This window comes from Pelodiscus sinensis, chromosome 28 (genome assembly GCF_049634645.1).
Source record: "Pelodiscus sinensis isolate JC-2024 chromosome 28, ASM4963464v1, whole genome shotgun sequence".
In the NCBI taxonomy this organism is placed as follows: Eukaryota; Metazoa; Chordata; order Testudines; family Trionychidae; genus Pelodiscus; species Pelodiscus sinensis.
In genome coordinates, this window is record NC_134738.1 from 4,894,596 (window position 1) to 4,913,500 (window position 18,905).

Here is an 18,905-nt window from a genome sequence, read left to right on the forward strand (position 1 = left end):
AGTGCTCTCCAGACTGAAACCAAACCCACAGGGTAGAAGGGGTGCTCTGGATACTTAGCCCTGACCCCGTGTTGGGATGGGCCAGATGGCCTCTGGAGATCCCTTCCTGCTCTACATTTCTACAGCTCATCTCAAACCTCCCCACCAAAAGCACACCATGTCCCCCCCGCTGCCCCAGGCCAAGGTCCCTTCTCCCGCCCAGCTCCTCCTCCTATTCGTGACTTCGCACAGAGGCTGGCGTGACTGCTGCCGTGTGCTCAGCATCGGCTGGGGCAGGAGAGAGCACACAGACACCGTCTCCGACACCATCGGGACCAGAGGATGGAGGGAGCAGCAGGGAACCAGTTGCAGCTCCCAGACCCGCCAGCGCCACCACCACTTGGCAAGCAGCTCTAAGTTCCACGAGGGACGTGGGGTCCTTAGCGGAACCCACAGCCGCCCCAGAGACCCAGCGCCGGCTCCCTCCTCGCTGCACTGCTGGCGGGACAGGTGGCAGGTGCAGCACAGCTGAGCCAGCAGAGGCCCCCACTGCACCACGGAACATTTCTGCAGGCCAAGTGCAGCCTGTGTCTAGCTGCTCTGCACTGCCCGAGACAAGGGGCTACTAGCCCACTGGCCGAGTCTATTCCCACCCACAGCCCCCTGGCTGGAGCCTGTGTCCAGCCCTAGACATCGGCTTTGACGGGCGTTTCCTGAAGCCTCACGAGTCTCCCTGGGCTGCTCCACACACAAGGGCAGGGGGAGGGGAAAGGGGGCAGCCGCCCCGTGCCCTAGTGATTCCAAGGGGCCTTGGGCTCCCAGCCACCATGGCAGCAGCGGGAGCCTGGGCCCTTTAAAATGCGGCTGAGTGCTGCACGGTGTGCTCCCGGTGGCTCCAGCGGCACGGTGCGGTCCTGTTCTTTGACAGCATGGGGGTTTACTTTGGACACAGACTGAGCGCAGGAGCCCCTTCAGCCACCATCTGTGCTAGCGTCTGCCGACCCCTCATGTGTCCCTGCCACCTCGCCCTGGCCTTACGCCTGGCAATGCCCATTGGGGGAAGACACCCAGTTCTGAAGGGTGCCGGTGGAAATACCACCCCTCCTTTTTATTCAAGGACAAACACCCAGCCCGAGGAGCGTGCCAGACCAGAACAACCGGTTTACAACCGGACGCTCCAATGTCCTTCCTGTAACAGGATTCTTTGGACATGGCTGAACTTTACAGCCGTCTTGTGTCTGATGCCTTTCAAATTCAGGTTCCCGACAGGATGAGGGCAAGGTAAGGTAACCTGCTAACGCGAACACCCCCGGCAGCTTCACACATTGACCTTAGGGACAGCTGGGGAACGGTGTTAAGAGCAACATTTAAAAGTAACTGGCCACTTGGGGGATGAAGTGATGCTCGGAACACGTTAATACATCCCCAGTCTAGGCAAGGCCTAGGATTAGCAGACAGGGCTGTAAGTGGTGTGTAGGCTTGAACTGCTGCATATCAGTAGGCTTTACGCGGTCTTCAATTCCTCCCTTCAAGGATTTGAGCCTGCTTGGCTCCAAGAGAACTAGCTGGATTCTGCTCTAGTTCATGCATCAAGTTAAACGTTTTCTGCAAAGCCAGAGAGCAGAGAACAAGAGCACAACCCCCACAGGAAACCCATTTTTAACAGCAAAAGTGAATCGATTTTCTTCAGTCAGTGCGGCAGAGACCAGCTAGGTCTCTGAACACAAGGCATTTCCCAGACGAGAACACCTCTCTGCTCAGCGTTAAACTGACTTGCGTTCTCAAGAAGCCTCTTCCATTTCATGCTGTGATACAAGGCTCAATTCTCACCCACACTAAGGCATCCTCAGGCTACGCTAGCAGCCTAAAGGGGCCTCAGAGAGCACAAACAGCCTCCTGGGAGCACAGAGGCCTCCCAGCTGGCGTAAGGTCCATGCAGGCCCATCCTGCCCTCTCAGCGGCAGGGTATGCACTGGATTTATGGCCTTAGCGCACTCCCACCCGGCTTTGCTCTCCAGCGCTTACAATTAAAGCAGCAGGAGGCGGCTCTAACGTACACGAGGGGCTACGCAGTCTCAGAATCCAGGGAACCCCCAAAATGGGGCTTCCAGCCAGCTTGGCCCTCCCACTCTGTCCCATAAACGCGGGCAGAGGAGAGTGAGACACCCACCCAAGCATTTCCATTGCTCACTAGTGCTGCCCAGTGACACTGCCAGCAGATAACAGATTGAACATTCCTCTTCTCTCCTACATCTGGACTCTTGGGAACAGCAAAGCCATCCCACGACGGGAGCCCAGCCGTGGAACTCGCCCTACCCAGGGCTCCCTGGCTCACGGCACAGCACCCAGGCTCCTCTTCGTAGACCAACGTTTTCTGGGCATTGTGCTGAGACTGCGGAAGGCTTCCCAGAGGCGAAAGCGAGTCCCTCGTTACGCTCCCTAACCATCAGCACCAGCTAAGACTTGGTCTTGCTTTGAAGTTGTACTGGGCCATAAGGGACCAAACCCAAGTGGCCCAGAGCTCTCGGAACGACGACCAATCATAGACAGGATTACCTGCTCTTTGTGGCCACAAGGCAACTACTGCTGCAATAATCCTACATGCCTCGGCCATGCCAAAGCAGCTGATTTTTGTCATTTCCCCTCGCCCTCTCCTGAATTAATTCCAGCAGCATAACACGCTAGAAATTCCTGTACTAGTAGCTGGACAAGTCATAATCAGACACATTTACATGCACAATATATTTGGCTCAGGCATTTCACCCATGACAGGGTTAGTGGTCATTACTCTTGCTCTAGGCTAAGTTAGAAGCATGCCGCTTAGGAGAGCGTACAGAATCAGGTTTAAACCCTTGGAAAGCACCAGCAAGTGGACAGAGCTCAGGCATCACAATCTAGACTAGCAGAATGGCAGCGTACTACGGAGCTCAAACACAGAGTGTTCTGAGGCACAAACTCCAGACAGACTTTCTAGTACTGAACACACCCCGCCATCTGTGCAACATGCATGCATCTCCCAACCCAAAGCGCTGAACTTTCAACCTCTCTCCTCAGTACGGGAAGGCATTCCAAAGCTTCCTTGCCATGATCACTAGCAGATATTATTGTCAGAGTTGAAACTGTCATTCAAGTTGTTTGAAAGTCCCACAGCAAACCAAAGAACTAGGGAATGCAACAGCCCGGTCACAAAATTCACACCATGACTTATGGCTGTGGGTATTTCAAGTGGGGTTTCTCTTGGACTGTACTATTCTCGCATGGAGAATACCAGCAAAGTCCCCGTCTTCTCCAACCAGCTCATGGCTGTCGTCATGGCCCTAGAGACAGCAGCAGCAGCCACGGTTGGCGAGAAAGCAGCAATGCTCTTTGGAGAATGCCAGTAGCAAAAGCTGCTAAGGAAAGGAAGCATGAACACCTCTCTCTGTGAAGCCTCTCCCCCTCCCACTTTACATTCCCACAGAGGTGCCAGTGGGAGTCACTGAGCTAGTCTGTCCACTTACAGACACAATGTGACACTAACAAGCATTGACAGGGGACAGGAGAGGGCCTGGCCTGCAGATCTGCCACGCAGGAGGGGCAGAACTGGGGCACTGCTGTTAGACAGGTGAAGCCAACGTTTCACCAGCTGCAAATTTAGAGCGTGATCATTACGAAGGAAACTTAAGACCCCTCTGACCGGTGAAGCGCTCTAGCTACACCCAAGCCGGGAAAGTGAGAGGAGCCCAAGCAATGCGGCACTAACTGCTCTCCAAGCCCTCACCCAGTTTGTCTGAGGACGTGATAATATCAGTTGGCACGCACGAGTCCAGATCTGCATCCAAGATCCCCAGTGGGTCGAGCTGTGCTACATGATGCCCTCGAATCTATGAAATGGGCCAGGAGTGGAAAGGAAAGTGGACACCAAACAGGGAGAAAGGAAAAGAAAAAAAAAGAGGGTAGGGATAAAAAAAGTTAAATTACATTCGAATTAATTTGCAGAGTAATTCTCACCGACGTTTGGAGAAACAGTTACTGGTGCATCATCAAAATTTACACAACTAATGCCGAGAGGATCAAGCTTTGCAATGTGATGACCCCTGACCTGGAAGCAACAACACAGATTAGTCAGTAAGCAAGTGCATTGAAGAAGATTTACACAATTTCACATCCCACCCTTGCTCCAAAGCCGCCCTCCACGAGGGAGCCAATGCGTGGAATGAACGACGTACAGCCGAGTTGGCCACACGCAGCGCCCTCGGCCAATAGGCCGGATGCGGAGTTTATTAGCTTGGATCCAGCATGCCCCTCCACCACCCCGGAGTTAGCCGGTAACGCTTCCGTCTTACAGCTCCAAGTGAGCTGTGGAGGGGGGCAGCCGAGGTGGGCGGCAGCTCTGCACAGGGACTTGTAGGCTTTGGCAGATAAACTCCCATAGTGTCTGCGAAGTAACAGGGGCAAGACTTTGACAAGCATGGACACACACGGGGAAGAGCCTCCCGGTCCCAGTCGGGCGCAGGGTTCACCTTCACGCCCCAGGAGCGAGCACAGCAGGGAGATGGGGGGCTGGCAAGCGGCTCTTATTGGGTTTCTGCTCTGACCACTAGGAAGTCCTGGGTTCATATTTAAACCCTGACCGTGGAGCCTCAGCTCCCCAGAGAGCAGCCCGGGGGCTCCCGTGGCTACGGACGCAGTGGAGAAACAGACAACACCGCAGGGCCAATCCAACACAGGCAGAGGCGAGTCTCGGAGCACAGAGAAGCGATCCCAAAGCGAGCGCAGGCCTGCCCCCACTCTGGAGCGGTCCAGGAGAGGCACCTGGTACCGTACAGCCTCTCGGAATTCAGGAACTGCCACGACTCTGTCCTGTGAGCACCACAGCATGTGAAGAGCCCGCTGCCAGGCAGCGATCAGACCAGTGCCCACTGGCAGGGAGCCTTCCTGTGAACGGCTGGCGGGTGCAGAGAACGCCAAAGAGAAGGGGCTGCTGGTTGGACTGGAAGCACAAGAGCAGCTGGCAATGCTCCAAGACTGAAGTGGGGCAGCTACGTCAGTTCCACGTGACAGAGGATCAACTGAACCAAGGAGCAGGACTTGGACAGACTGTTCAACAGGTTTGGGGCAGAAACAGCAAGTGCTCCCAGCACAGAGGATGAAACCCAAACAGGTTAATCTTCATCCGAGGGCAGCTCACACCTTCCCGCGGACGCCGTGTTCCTGACTAAGCAGGAAGTTACCCATCAAGGGCCAATCTTCACATTAGGTTTTGTTCTCATCTCAAGAGCTTTAGGCCATTAAGGCCAAGCATGGGCAGAGATACCACAGCAAGGAGCATGTGCAGACACTACAGGCTGCGCAGACATTGGCTGGTAAAGGCTGTTTCTTGGTTCATCTCTGGGCTGTTACAGATGTGGGGCAGTCTTCCGTTTCGGTGAACTGTTCGACATCTTCGGGAGTGCTGCTTCTGATCTTAGAGGAGCTTGGGAAGACCTCCCTCAAAGTCAGGAAAGTGATGTGGGTGTTGCTCACCCGCGCAGAGACAGCTCCCTAACCCTCCCACAAGAGATGCAGCGCCGGAGTGGAACAGAGCTGTTCTTCTGTCTCATGCCAAACAGGTTCCTCCCGGTGAGTTACGAGTTCTTCCCTCAGAATCGACTGGGGTCATTCCCACTACCTGCTTGCTCAGCAGCCGAAACTTTGATTCTTTAACTGAACAGAGTGGAAACTGAGCAGAGGAGGGTCCGTTCGGCTGCTTATGGTTGTCAAGTAGCTCACAACTCAGAGCACTGGGCGGCAGATTTGATGGCTGTTTGAGTTCTGATCTGAGTCGACAGGTAAATCTTAAGCCCCCGAATGACTGTGGGAACTGCCCAACAGGGAGAGGTTAGTCTCCCAGGAGGCAGCAAGTTTCCTTTATCCTCTCCATCGAGCACAAAGCAGCTCTGCATTGCAGACATGCTGAACCGTGTAGGCAGGCATGAGCGCAGCAAGGTACAGAATTCCACCTGAGTGGGTGGCAGGACTAGCTCCCTCATTAAAATCATACAAAGGCAGATTGTTTTCCCTGCCTCAAAACACGCCTCTACCAGCCATTACAAAAATTAATTAGATGCTAACTACTGGTCTGATTAGAAAGTAAACCATCACCGCTGCCACCCCAGAACTCAGCAGAGTAGGGTTACTGACTTTTCCCCTAGAATTAAACTGGGATGCTCCATTTCAATCCAGTTAAGGTGGAAATTCACGTGCTATGCCACTTCCCTACATGGAAAGATGGCCGGGCATGACTTCCCTAGAACAGTAACAGATGTAGCCGTGAGAGTCTGGTCTAGCTGAAATAAAAGACAGGACGATGCAGCACTTTAAAGACTAGCAAGATGGTGTATTAGGTGATGACTTTTCGTGGGCCAGACCCACTTCCTCAGATCATTTTCCCTAGAATAGTTATGGCAACAGAACTCACCCTCTTATTCTGACATTTCAAAGGCAGGGGCGGGGAGAGCGAGATGGGGACTGGCTGCCAGAAATGGGATTTAAAGAACAGAAAAACAAGCGACCCGACCTCAGGCTGGATTGCGTAAACAACTAAAATGCAAGTCACCTGCTTCTCTCAAACTAGGAAGGGGCTGGCACTGAGTGCAGCTGCTAACAAGTTAGGATGGAACTGGAAGCAGACCGGAGGGGAGGCTGCTGCCATGCAGGCAGCCAGGCAGATCCAAAATGCTCTACAGCAGATTTCAACTTGACCTTGAGCAGTGGCTTGATGTTGGCCCTAGCGCCAGTGCCCATGCATTAGCAGGCAGGGCATGAGCCCAGTACTGAAGACCTGACGACCTGACGTCCTGCAGAGGAGACACATGGCTCTGTAGCAGGAGCTCAACAGCTGTATTAGCTGAGCTCAATGCAGCTCCCCCAGCGGGGAGACAGGCCAGGTAACAAAGATTTGCATACAGGAGGATTCTCAAACTGGCTGGGAAAAGAAGCCTAGCCCTTAGGAAGTGTTGGCTTCAGCCAGTTTCCCAGGCAACAGTTCCAAATGTGATCAGGCTCCTGCAATGCCTAAAGCGAGCCCAACTTCTGCTAAGGAATCTCCCATCGGAAGCACCAGGCAGCCGCTGGGCGATGAGAAACAAGAGTTCAGAATAAGGCGCTCGGAGCAACAGTCAGCAGTTTTACAAACCCACGACAGAGGCTGCTGGTCCAGGGAGTGGTCCAATGTGTGTAGCACTGAAAGGGGATCAGAGGAGATCACCTGCTGTTGTAAAGTGTGTAAGTCCTGAGAGACTTGTCCATTAGAAAGATCACAGGCTTGATAAAGCGGAGGACAATTAAAAATGCCGGTGGCGGCAGCAGGGGAACTACTAAACCACAGGAGGAGGGAGGGGAGGTAAAATTAAAGAGCATCTTGAGAAAATCCAGCCTCTCCAAGTAAATCAGAAGCAGTGTAGATTCCATAGCTTATAGAGGGTCTCTCCAAGAGCCTGCCTGCTCCTGACAGGCCCATTTTTGGCATCAAGCCTTCTATTATCTGAGTGTTTTGGCCAGCAGGACATTTCAGTATATTTAAGTAGCCAGCAATAGCGTGGCCTTTCCCTTGCTACAGGTGAGAAATACCCCCACATGAAAGTGCAGGCTGTAACAGGGATTACTCCTCGAAGTACAGCACTCTTGCACTGCAGCATGTTTTAAGCTAGGGTGGAAGTGGGGGATGAAACCTCTCCAGAGACGAAATACTGGGTACCAAACAGTCATGGGTGGATAAAAGTATGGCTTGCTGGTTTTGCAGTTGCAATTAGGTGGCTTTTACACAGACGAGCAAGGGACCACTCTTAGCTGAACTCACCATGAAAATGCAACACAACAGCTGGGATGGCGGGGGCCTTTTCCGGCACCCCCCAGTTTACAGGGCCACTGCAAGCAGGCGGCTCAGTCACCAGCATACATGCTGATGCGGGAATCGCGTGTAGAGCAGAAGCAGGGCTGGTCCTGCACTAGGCTGCGCTGCAGCTGGGAGGCGCAGACACGAGTACCCGGTGCATGGCAGCGCCCATGTGAGCTACGGGTAGCAGAGATCACGAAGGAGCAAACCCTGAACAGAGGCCCAGCATCCATTCGCCACCGCCACACGCGGGTTCTTACCTGATAGGCCCTGATAAGAGACTGCACTGCAAGATGGTCTTCCACTAGTTTATCTACATTGGGCTGCGCGTGGACCAGGGACTGGGCTTGCGTCAGTGTGGACAGGCTGGTGCCCAGCGGAGGGGGGCTTTGGTAAGCGGTGCCTGGAACAGCTCCAGCATTGGCATTGCGAAAGAAAATATCCCATGACTGCGGAGAGAAAAGGGAAAGGCAGAGTGAGCCACTGCAAACAAGGTCAAAAGCATTAATGCCCCCCGGCCCCGTCAGCAATAGCACTAGGCCTGATCCACAGTCCAGCTTCACCGCTCAGGGCGTGACAGATCCATACGCCTTAACGACATTGTCAAGCTGGCCTAGCCCCTACCGTAGACAAGCCTGGGGGGAGGGGGGGGAATAGGTTGCCTACCTGCCACAGCTCAGGAGCTTTCAGGTGAATTCTTCTGTCAACTAAGCTACAGCTACCCCATGGGTGGGGCATTACCTACAGTCAGCGGAGAACCCCTCTTGGCAGCTCAGGTAACGTCTGCTCTGAAGCCGCGCTGCATCTGTGCCACTGGCACGTTTCAAGGGCAGGCAAGCTCCCAAGAGCCTAGAATCTCCCACTTACATTCGTGCCTTATCTTCAGTTAGAATTTGCTTTGCTTCAGCTTCCCTTCAGCAGCCCCGGTTAGACATTTTTCCCTTCGATCATCAAATTCCTGTTCGCCACAGGGATGACGTGAGCAGTCTCAGCACCTCTTAACTGTCCCTCGGGCTACCGAGCTGGAGTTCTTCGGGTCTCCGTCTCAGGCAGGCTTTCCAAGCCTTTCATCACTCGTGGCTCTTCTCCAAACCCTGGCCAGTTGAACGTCCTTGGCGTGACACCAGAACTGAGCAGTGCTCCAGCACCAGTCACACCGGAGTCCAGCACTGAGGTAACAAACTCTTTGCTCAAGAGCAGCGGTGGAGAACCCATGACCCAGCCCAGGGCTTGCCTTGACTGAGGTTCAGCGCGTCCCCCCCCAACCCCGTGGCTGGAGCACCAGCACCAGCTCCCCTGCCGCGGGGTGGGGAACCCTGAGTCTCGTGGGCTGGATCCAGGCAAGCCACTGACTGCTGCACCTGGCCTGCAGGCTCTGCCTGGGGTGTGTGGGGGGGGGGGGGGGGGGAGGAGGGCTCCACCCCATCGGCCCCATTGGCTGGGAATCCACCTGCCAGCACCCCAAGTCCTGAGCTGTGCCATGTAGACAACCGCATCCCCTCAACCACCACCCCAGCCAGCTCCTGCACCTCTACTCCCGCCCAGATCCCACAGCTGCAGACCCCTCCTGCACTCACCCAGCCCCCGCACCGGCACCCCACCTCCAGCCCAGCCCGTGCTCTCCCACCCCACTCCCCACAGCCCCTCCCACACACTGAACCCTTCACTGCGGCCCCACCCCTGAGCCTATGGTGCCCCACAAAATCTACTAGCCCCAAGTCCCCAGCAGAGTTAATCTGGCCCTGGGGGAAGCTCCCCTCAGTGGGGCTGTAATGCAAGGGGAACCCTGGCACCCCAAGGTGCATGAGTGAGATGAGCGCTTCCTTTTTTCTGCCTCTTAGTCGGGCCACACCCCTGCTTCTCACTAGCACGAGCCCCTTCCCACTGGTTTTTCTATGGGTCAGCAGCCCCCTGACCTAAAACAGGGTTCCCACCCCAGCTCTGGAGGCTAGGCTACACTGTGCTACCCTCAGGCAGCCAATTACAAGGAATTTTGGGGCACTGGGGTAGGAAGAGACCAGGCTGCCTCATGACCATGCCCCACCTAGCAGGCCAAACACACAAGTTAAGATTTAGCGACAATGCAGACTTGCTACATTTACCAGTTAGCGAGCTGGGAGATTGTTCCAACAAAACTCCATCTGAACGGCACGCCTTGCCTAGCTGGGACAAGCCAGCCCCTCCCCTCCAGCTCACAAAGAGCAGAGACGGTAACAGACGGTGTCGACACCCTGAGATCTAGGGCCACACAGCACACCAGAGAGGAGTAGCACGAGGAAGGAGGAGAGCGACCGTAACAGAGTTACACAGTTACTACACTAGCGAGCAGGCCGCATGAGTGGCCCTCCATCTCCATAGGTCGCAGGACTGCCCTAACCAAGACAGTGTCCCGGGATCGGGAGGTTTTGCTCATGGCCTGGAGAACCAGGAATTTGCGGGGGGTGCCGACTGCTCTGCAGCAAGGTCGTGACTGGATGCAGAGGGAGTGCCTGGCTCTCAGTGTCGTGAGCAAGCAGCACCCACCTCTCTTCCCGGGCCCTGGCTTTACGTGCGTGTTGCTTTTGCAATAGCAGCAGGAAGACACCCCACGCGGATGGACACCAGAGTCTGGCAACCCCATGCATGACCAATCGTAAACAAGATCTCTCACGGGACATGCACAGAACCCTCGGGCCTCAGACTGCCCACCACTAATAGCTATATGCACCCCCTCCCCCCCCCCCCCATGGAAGTAGCTGGTGTATAGGAAAAACAAATGATAGAGCCAAAGTAGTTGGAGGAGCACAGAAAGAGATGGAGACTGGAATGAAGTTTACTACATATAATTAGTGGAGGATTTAAAGCTCCAGATCTGGAGGCAGGGAGGAATTTATATTTCTTCTCTCCCCCTCCCCACCAACTTCAGCTCCCCCACCCCCTGAAAGCTCTGGATGTGGGAGTGTGGTGGAGTAACAGCCCTAATCACCAGGTCAGTGAGATTAAATCTTATTGGGCCAAATTCTGTTGGTGAAAGACAAGTTTCTGAGCAACAGGTTTTCCAGAAAAGTGCCAAGTGACCCCAACGCCTGCCTTTCACCAGCCCAAGTGGGTCCAATAAACAATTTTACTTCACCCCGCCCCCCCCTTGCCCCCTCTCTTGGAATTAACCCTGCTACACCAGCACTGCAGACAGTGAAGGAAGCAGAGAAGCACGGCCCCCATTTTACATTAGGGAATGGAGGCAGAGGGCAGGAGGCAGAGCACCTCAGGAAAGTAGGGCCCTGGCCACAGCGCAATTCAGAGGCGGGATGGGAGAAGAATTCCGGCGTTCACAGCTCTCCACGCTACCTGGCTTGCTGGGAGCAGCAGTCATTCAGCTTCGTCGGGCCGGCACTGCTAGGAGGGATGAGACAGGTGTCCAGCCATTCATTCAGCCACCAAGGCTTGGGTTAGCACGATACTTTGAACCTGTCCCCCAGAGGCAATCCCATCCTCTAGCATCAGCTCTGCCCTCTCAGCCCCACCCTGTCAAATTTCTGGCCCAACGGTGGTGTCACCATTCATGATTGGTTTACCGGGGACATCCCTGATGAGCTTAAACACAGAAAGGAAGCTGACAAGAAGTGGAAACTTGGACAGATGACTAGGGAGGAGTATCAATATATTGCTCGAGAATACAGGGGAGTTATCAGGAAGGCAAAAGCACAACTGAATTGCAGCTGGCAAGGGATGTGAAGGGTAACAAGAAAGGTTTCTACTGGCATGTTAGCAAGAAGAAGGTGACCTGAGAGGTGTGGGGCCCTTACTGGATGAGGGAGGTAACCTAGTGACAGATGATGTGGGGAAAGTTGAAGTACCCAATGCTTTCTTTGCTTCTGTCTTCACGGACAAGGTCAGCTCTCAGAGAAATGCACTAGGCAACGCAGTAGGGAAGGAGGTGGGCAGCCCTCGGTGGGGAAATAAATTAGGAACTATTTAGAAAAGCTTAAACGTGCAACAAATCTGGACCCATGGATTTGTGTATCCGAGGGTACCGAGGGAGTTGGCAAATGTCATTGCGGAGCCTTTGGCCATTATCTTTGAAAACTCGTGGAGAACAGGAGAGATCCTAGATGATTAGAAAAAGGCAAATGTAGTGCCCATCTGCAAAAAAGGGAAGGTTGATCCAGGGAACTACAGACCAGTCAGCCTTACCTTAGTCCCCGGAAAAAAAATCATGGAGGGGATCTCAAGGAATCCATTTTGAAGCACTTGGAAGAGGGGAAAGTGATCAGGAATAGTCAACATGGATTCACGAAGGGCAAGTCGTGCCTGACCAATCTGATTAGCTTCTATGATGAGGTAACTGGCTCTATGGATATGGGAAAGTCAGTGGATGTGATATACCTTGACTTTAGCAAAGCTTTTGATATGGTCTCCCACAATATTCTTGCCAGCAGGTTAAGGGAATATGAATTGGATAAATGGACTGTAAGATGGCTAGAAAGCTGGCTAGAATGTCAGGCCCAATGGGTAGCGATCAACGGCTCGATGTCAGGCTGTCAGTCAGTTTCTAGCGGAGTGCCCCAAAGATCTGTTCTAGGACTGGTTTTGTTCAACATCTTTATTAATGACCTGGACGAGGGGATGGATTGCACCCTCAGCAAGTTCGCAAGTGACACTAAGCTAGGGAGAGAGGTAGATATGCTGGAGGGCAGAGATCAGGTCCAGGGCGAGCTGGACAGATTAGAGGATTGGGCCACAAGAAATCTGATGAGGTTCAACAGGGACAAGTGGAGAGTCCTGCCCTTGGGACAGAAGAATCCCAAGCACTATTACAGGCTGGGGACCGACTGGCTAAGAAGCAGTTCAACAGAAAAGGCCCTGGGGATTCCAGTGGATGAAATGCTCGATATGAGAGTCAGCGGGGCGTCCTTGTAACCAAGAGGGGGGAATGGCATATTAGGGGCATTAGGAGGAGCATTGCCAGCAGATCCAGAGAAGTGATTATTCCCCTTTATTCAGCTCTGGTGAGGCCACATCTGGAGTAGTGTGTCCAGTTCTGGGCCCCCCACTATAGAAAGGATGTGGATTCACTGGAGAGGGTCCTGCGGAAAGCAACAAAAATGATAAGGGGACTGGAGCATGACCTATGAGGAGAGGCTGAGGGAGTTGAGTCTGTTTAGTCTGCAGAAGCGAAGAGTGAGGGGGGATTTGATAGCAGCCTTCAGCTTCCTGAAGGGAGATTCCATTTGAAGGGAGATTCCAAGAGGCTGTTCACAGTAGTGACGATGGCAGAACAAGGAGCAATGGTCTCAAGTTAGTGGGAGAGGTCTAGGTTGGATATTAGGAAAAACTATTTCACTAGGAGGGTGGTGAAGCACTGGAATGGGTTCCCTAGGGAGGGGGTGGAATCTCCATCCCTAGAGGTTTTTAAGTCTTGGCTTGACAAAGCCCTGGCCAGGTTGATTTAATTGGGATTGGCCCTGCCTTGGGCAGGGGGCTGGACTTGACTCCTGAGGTCTCTCCCAGCTCTATGATTCTATGCTGGAATTCACATGCCAGCCTCTCGCTCTGCGTCAGAGAAAGCCAAGCCAATGGCTGAGGGCAGCAGCGTCACATCACTGATCGTGTCGCTGTATTTTACAGTGACCACAGGCCTGTCTGAACATTTGGTTCTTCATTGGCTTGCAAACAAGCAGCTCCAATTCCTACCATGCAATGGTCCCAAGCAGCACACAGCCTGTTTAGTGCCAACCCAGCCCACTTCACCCCAGGCCTGAGACAGGCCGCGCCCAGCGTTCTGAGCGCCCTACTGATTAGGCAGGACATGTTAAAAGCCATGTGCAGCAGTCTGTCCACGACCGGCGGCAGTGACACCGGGAGCGCAAGACTGAACAGCCGAGAGGTGCAGAATGGCTCCTTCTGGCTGGGAAGTTTAGAAAATTCCCCAAGCACCCTTGGACTGCTGCAGCGAATGGGAGCAGCTCTCTGAGGAAGGAATTCTGGTAGGACAGAAATGAAGAGCTAAGAACACGTTGCGTAATGTTAGCTCTTGCTATTCTTAGAAGAGTCTCATGGTTACCGTGTGGGCGTCATGAGTTCCGGCCTCTTTGCCGACATGACACTGATGCGCTGTGCTACCAGGCTAGCCCCTTCCCTTCTCAGATTTCAGGTCTCTCCACACACGTGGCTTTTGAGAAGTTGCAGAGCCATGAAATGCGTCTGCCAATGAAAGCGGAGCGAAGAGGGCACCGGTAAAGGTCAGGCTCCAAAGGAGCTTTCAAATGTTACCACATCCCCCTTGCTACAACTTGCAGCAGCTTTCCCAGGGCTATGGCTTGTCCACAGCAGCACTAGAAGCGTCGAGCATAACATTGGCTAGTCCCAGGACGGCCCTCAGGTCCATTTCAGAGCTTTGCCATTCAAGCGCCAGAAGAAAATCCAGCGTACGGGGTGCCAGAGAGACTGCCACCGAAAGCCAGCTCCTACGCATCCAGGCGCTGCGGAGTGCAGAACAGGCTCTTCTCTGCTAGCAGGTGTTTTCCAAGGACTGGTGTTCCGCCAGCGCTGCAGCAGCTCTGCCCTGATCACATGGCAGTAGGAGCTATTTCCAGACAGAGTTACACACACTGCCAGTCACAAGACTCCACAGGCTGATTCTGTTAGAGGCCAGGAGGCAAGGAAATGAGAAGTGGCTTTTAAAAATTCTCTTATTGGCCCTGGTGCCAATGAACCTAAGGATAAGCACTAACTGCCCTTTCTGTATGTGAACAGCACTCACTAAGCAGCCAGCCAAAGCAGGGACCCACTGTCTGAAGGAGGGAGGAAGGAGAAGCAGGTGAGAGCCAGCTGCTCCCCCCAACATTGCTGCCTGATAGAGGCATCAGTGTGGGTGGAAGGACGATGGGAACTCATATGGGTGGGGAACTGGCTTTTAAGCCCGCTTCCCACACGTACCGGCTCCTGCAGAGCCCCCCCCCCCACGTGCAAATGTGTGTGTAACTGCTGAATGACAGCAGCTACACGGTTACCTGAGTGCACACATTTTAATATCCCTAGTTAAAACCACCAGATAGGGGGACAGAAGTTAATATTATTGCCAGACTTGGGGGGCGAGGGGGAAGGAGAAGTGCTTAACACTTGGCTCTTAAGAACTGCCTTGTCATAATAGATCTCAAAGCACAGCAAGGGGGTCAATCATTATCGCTGTTTTACGAGGGGAAACCGAGGCAGTTCATATGACTTATTTCCTGCCGGGTCACCTTGGGCAAAACTCCAAGTTTCACTCCATTGCTGTATTCCTTAGGCAATACTGCCTCCCTTAAACAAGGGTTGTAACCTTTGAAACCCCAACAGCAGTAGCATCTTCTCACAGCAAATGCAGAAGGTAACCTTTGCTCTCCATGCAGGACCAATGCCTAGCCGTGCTGCCACCTGTCCCTCGCCTCACCTAAACAAGCAGTAGCTGTGCAGTGACAGTGCACTACACAGTACTGTGTCCCAACACAATGAAAAGCCTTCAGAGATCATACTGCATCTCAGTTCTCTGCACAAGGATCCTTTGTTCAGCGATCGGAATCGCTCTCCATCTCATACGGGTCTTTTAGCACCAAACAGTCTTTTAGCAAGACTATTAAATCCTGAATCAAGGCGTTATGTTCACCACCAAATCTCATAAGCCACAAGTTTCTGATGGGCTACAGTGAATGAACCAGCAGTGCTAACAAGGCAACCACTAGGGACGCTGGTAGTTGTGTAACTGCTGAAAAACTCAGCAGTTAAATAGCTACATGCACCTGGCTCTATAGCAGTTGGTGTGCACTGGAAACCAGCTTTTAAGCCAGTTCCCGCTGTGTACCAGCTCCTGCCTGCCACCCCTGTTCCTGGGGAGCCGGCTGCTGCCTCAGCTGCTATTTCTGTTCTAGGGGCAGCAGCACGGGGAGGCAGCTGGCTCCCCGGAGGGGGGCAGGAGCCTGCTTGTAACCGTAAACGTTAACCGATAAGCCCGGGCTTACTGGTTAACCATTTACATGGTTGTACGTTCCCATCCCTAGCACCCACCTAGTCCAGCAACACTGCCATGCTGCTACTTCCAGACCAACAGCCCTTCTCCAGGTCCTAGCACCTGCTGACAAGGGGAAACCAGTGTCACCCAACAAAATGCAGTGCGCCACCCATGAGCTGGGCAGGGGAGACAAGCTACGCGATCCTCTGCTGGAGGCAGTCTGCAGCCTGACACACCAGCTGATTCTCCCCCAGTGCTCGCTTCACTTGGCGAGTCCCCCAATGGACATGTATTGCAAAGGCTAAGATTGTGCCATGCATATTTTTAGTCAAAGTTGGACAGGCCACGGGCTAAGCAGAAACACTCAGAAGCCCATGACTGGTCCTACTTATTAAAAATATTCATGACAAAATGGGGAGGTGCGAGGACCAGCTGGGCGCTCTGGGGGTCCCTACCACCAGTGAGAGCTCAGAGGTGCTGGGCTCTCCCACCAAGCCCAGCAGCGGCTCAAGAGCTGCAGGGTACCTGGCCATCAGCTGCAGGCCACTGTGGCCTGAAGTCAGAGGCCTTTGGAAGTCACAGATTCCACGATTTCCACAATCTGACAAAATCATAGCCTTCCCTGTAGCCAAGAACCCTTTGTTTTCAATTTAAACCGATTTCTGGCTAATGGGAGCTGAAAAATTGTGCTGGGGAGGGGGCAGTGCATAAAGCCCCCTGCTCGGAGCAGAGTGCCAGAGCGCAGCCAGTCCAAGTGGCATGGGGCTGCAGCAGGGTGGCCTGCATCGGATCATCTTGTGCACCGCTGATCTAGATTCTAGAAGACAGACGGTATGCAGGCAGGCTCAAGCGTGCATGTGTGCATCTGAATGTTCGGATGAACCTCACGCTCACCATGTCCCTGTTTCAAGCTGATAGCAGCTAATGGTTTAACGTCTGTATCCAAATACGTTTCAGAATAAGAAAGCATTTAAAAGTTTAAAAAAGTAAAAATGGGGAAAAGGATGAAGCTGAATGCATGGCTGCAAAGGGTATGGCCCACTTACTAAATGTAAATATTTAGAGGCCACCAGTTCTAAGTCTACAACAGTCAACTGCTTATTCAAATGAAGAGTTTTATTTGGGGATTGTTTTCTAAACTCAGAGGTGGCATTGGGTTTTGAGCTCTGCTTTATTCTGTAGCAAACCACACTGACGAATGGAATTGAAAGTATGAATCTACTGCATTCTGTTCCTCGTGTTTTCGTCCACCAAAACAAACCCTGATATTTACCCAGAAAAATTCAGAGTTTTTTGCACAGATTCACCCCTGCTCTTGCAGTTGTAGTCACACACTAATACATGTCTGGAAAAACAAATACAAATTGAAAATACAAACTGAAAATAACTAAACAGCCTCTGCCCAAGTGCTACTTGGCCTATGACAGGACCACGTACTTTGACTTTTACTTCAGCAAAGCTGAAGATCAATCACAGCATGTAATTAGCCTAATCAGGTTTCCTTCTTGACCTTCCTTTGTCCTCATGACTGCCTTCCAAGCATTGCTCAAGCTGATGAAGATAAGCACAATCGTAAAAACCTTGCTTCTACAAGCAAGGCTGCGCTTTGGCTTTTTGGGACACCAGCAATAAAAATTTGTGCACCTGAGGAAGATGGCACATTACTTATCATTGCCAAAATCTTGTTCTCCCACTCCTGCTCCTTGTTTTGGCTGAGCCCACTTGCTGCACTGGAATTCCAGACAAAGCACTTTGGGGAGGTACGTGCTCCAAATACCTCTTCTGCTGCCCGCTCCATTGTTTATTCAGAACACGGGAATCCTAAATAAGAAGTTAGATGTAGCTACAACAGGTCAAGAGCCTTTTATAGAGTTAACACATCTGAACAGTTGGAAGTCTGGATATTACTTTACCTGAATTAGTCAATTTCACTTTTTGCTTCTCATGCTTTAGAGGCAGGGAAGAGCTAACTGCTCACAAACAGACCTCCTCAAAAGCCTTCCTTATAGCTCTTGGAGGGCCCCTTAAGCATATAAAACACAGTTCCTCTCCCTTCAGCTTCTTTCCTTCCAGCTGAAGTCCCACCTTTTTGTAGTGCTCTTCCTACACAGCCCTGCTCCTCCATCTCTCCCCCACGCCCCCACAGCAGAATGCCCCCCCTCCCAGATTTCCCCTCAAAACCCCACTCTGCCTATGCAGCTTCTCACCCTGCCTTGGCTCTCGAGAGCACCCGAGTAGCCTGCCAGTGGAAACATGACAGGGTGGTAGTAAGCAGGAGCGTTAGGGAAAACGGGGTGACCAGCTGTTTGGTGGGAGGGGGCAGAGGAGAGATTTGGTGTGGACAGGGGATACAGGAGAGCTCAGTCTCTCTGCATCATTCAGGGCACCCCCACTAAGTTGCCCCGATACACATCAGTTCCACACTAAAGTTGTTGACGTTTATAGGAACTGATACGTTAAGTCTTCCCATTCTCCGCTATAAGTCATGAGAAACATCCCCCCCAATTTGCTTAAATGGAAGTCAGCTGCGAGAAAAAATCTCCCCACTTTCAGTTGTTTCGCTATCAGTCTGAGTTTTTTGGAACATCTTGGACTTACAGCGAGGACAGCCTGTACTTAAAGGGCTTGCTGGACACTGCTGCCCCTACTCCGTGGCTCACAAAGTCACCGTACCTAAGGGCACCAATGCAGAGGCAGCTATGGGCACTGCTGATGGTCATGTCAGGAGAGTCAAGGCTGTGGTGCACTGGCAACCAAGGTGCCTGCACCAGCACTTAAGCGTGGCTAGGCACTGCTGAGTTGGTGCTCCGAGGAGAAGAGCAGTATTAGGAAGCCCTTTGTATGCAAATATCTTGGCAAGCCATTATGGAACGTTTCAGCTGTCCTCACAGGATTATGGTGTCACACTTGAAAACTATTTGTGAGAGAGGGGTGTTAGTTCTGCTTTAAAAGCAAGTCGCAACCCAACACCTCTAGGGAGTCATTACAGACTCTCGGGTGCACACAGAATCCCGGCCTTCGCTTTCAATAACTAGCCTATCGGAGTTTGGGGCATGTCAATGGGAGGCTTAGACTCCTGCCCACTTAATCTCCATTTTAGGGAGG

General features: G+C 52.7%; 1 protein-coding gene across 5 annotated transcripts in view; it reads right to left on the bottom strand.

Moving 5' to 3' along the window:
- Window positions 1–18,905, bottom strand: part of OGDH (oxoglutarate dehydrogenase) — an 83,776-nt gene that overhangs the window by 29,050 nt on the left and 35,821 nt on the right. For 3 of the 5 annotated variants that reach the window (XM_075910807.1, XM_075910806.1, XM_075910808.1), the window contains exons 3-4: window positions 8,095–8,283; window positions 3,740–3,842 (exon numbers count right to left, since the gene is read on the bottom strand). In XM_075910807.1, the coding sequence (XP_075766922.1) occupies window positions 3,740–3,842; window positions 8,095–8,283 (292 nt within the window). Of the gene's footprint in view, window positions 1–3,739; window positions 3,843–3,969; window positions 4,061–8,094; window positions 8,284–18,905 lie in introns of all 5 variants that reach the window. The other 2 variants (XM_014571854.3, XM_014571855.3) reach the window with 1 other exon arrangement.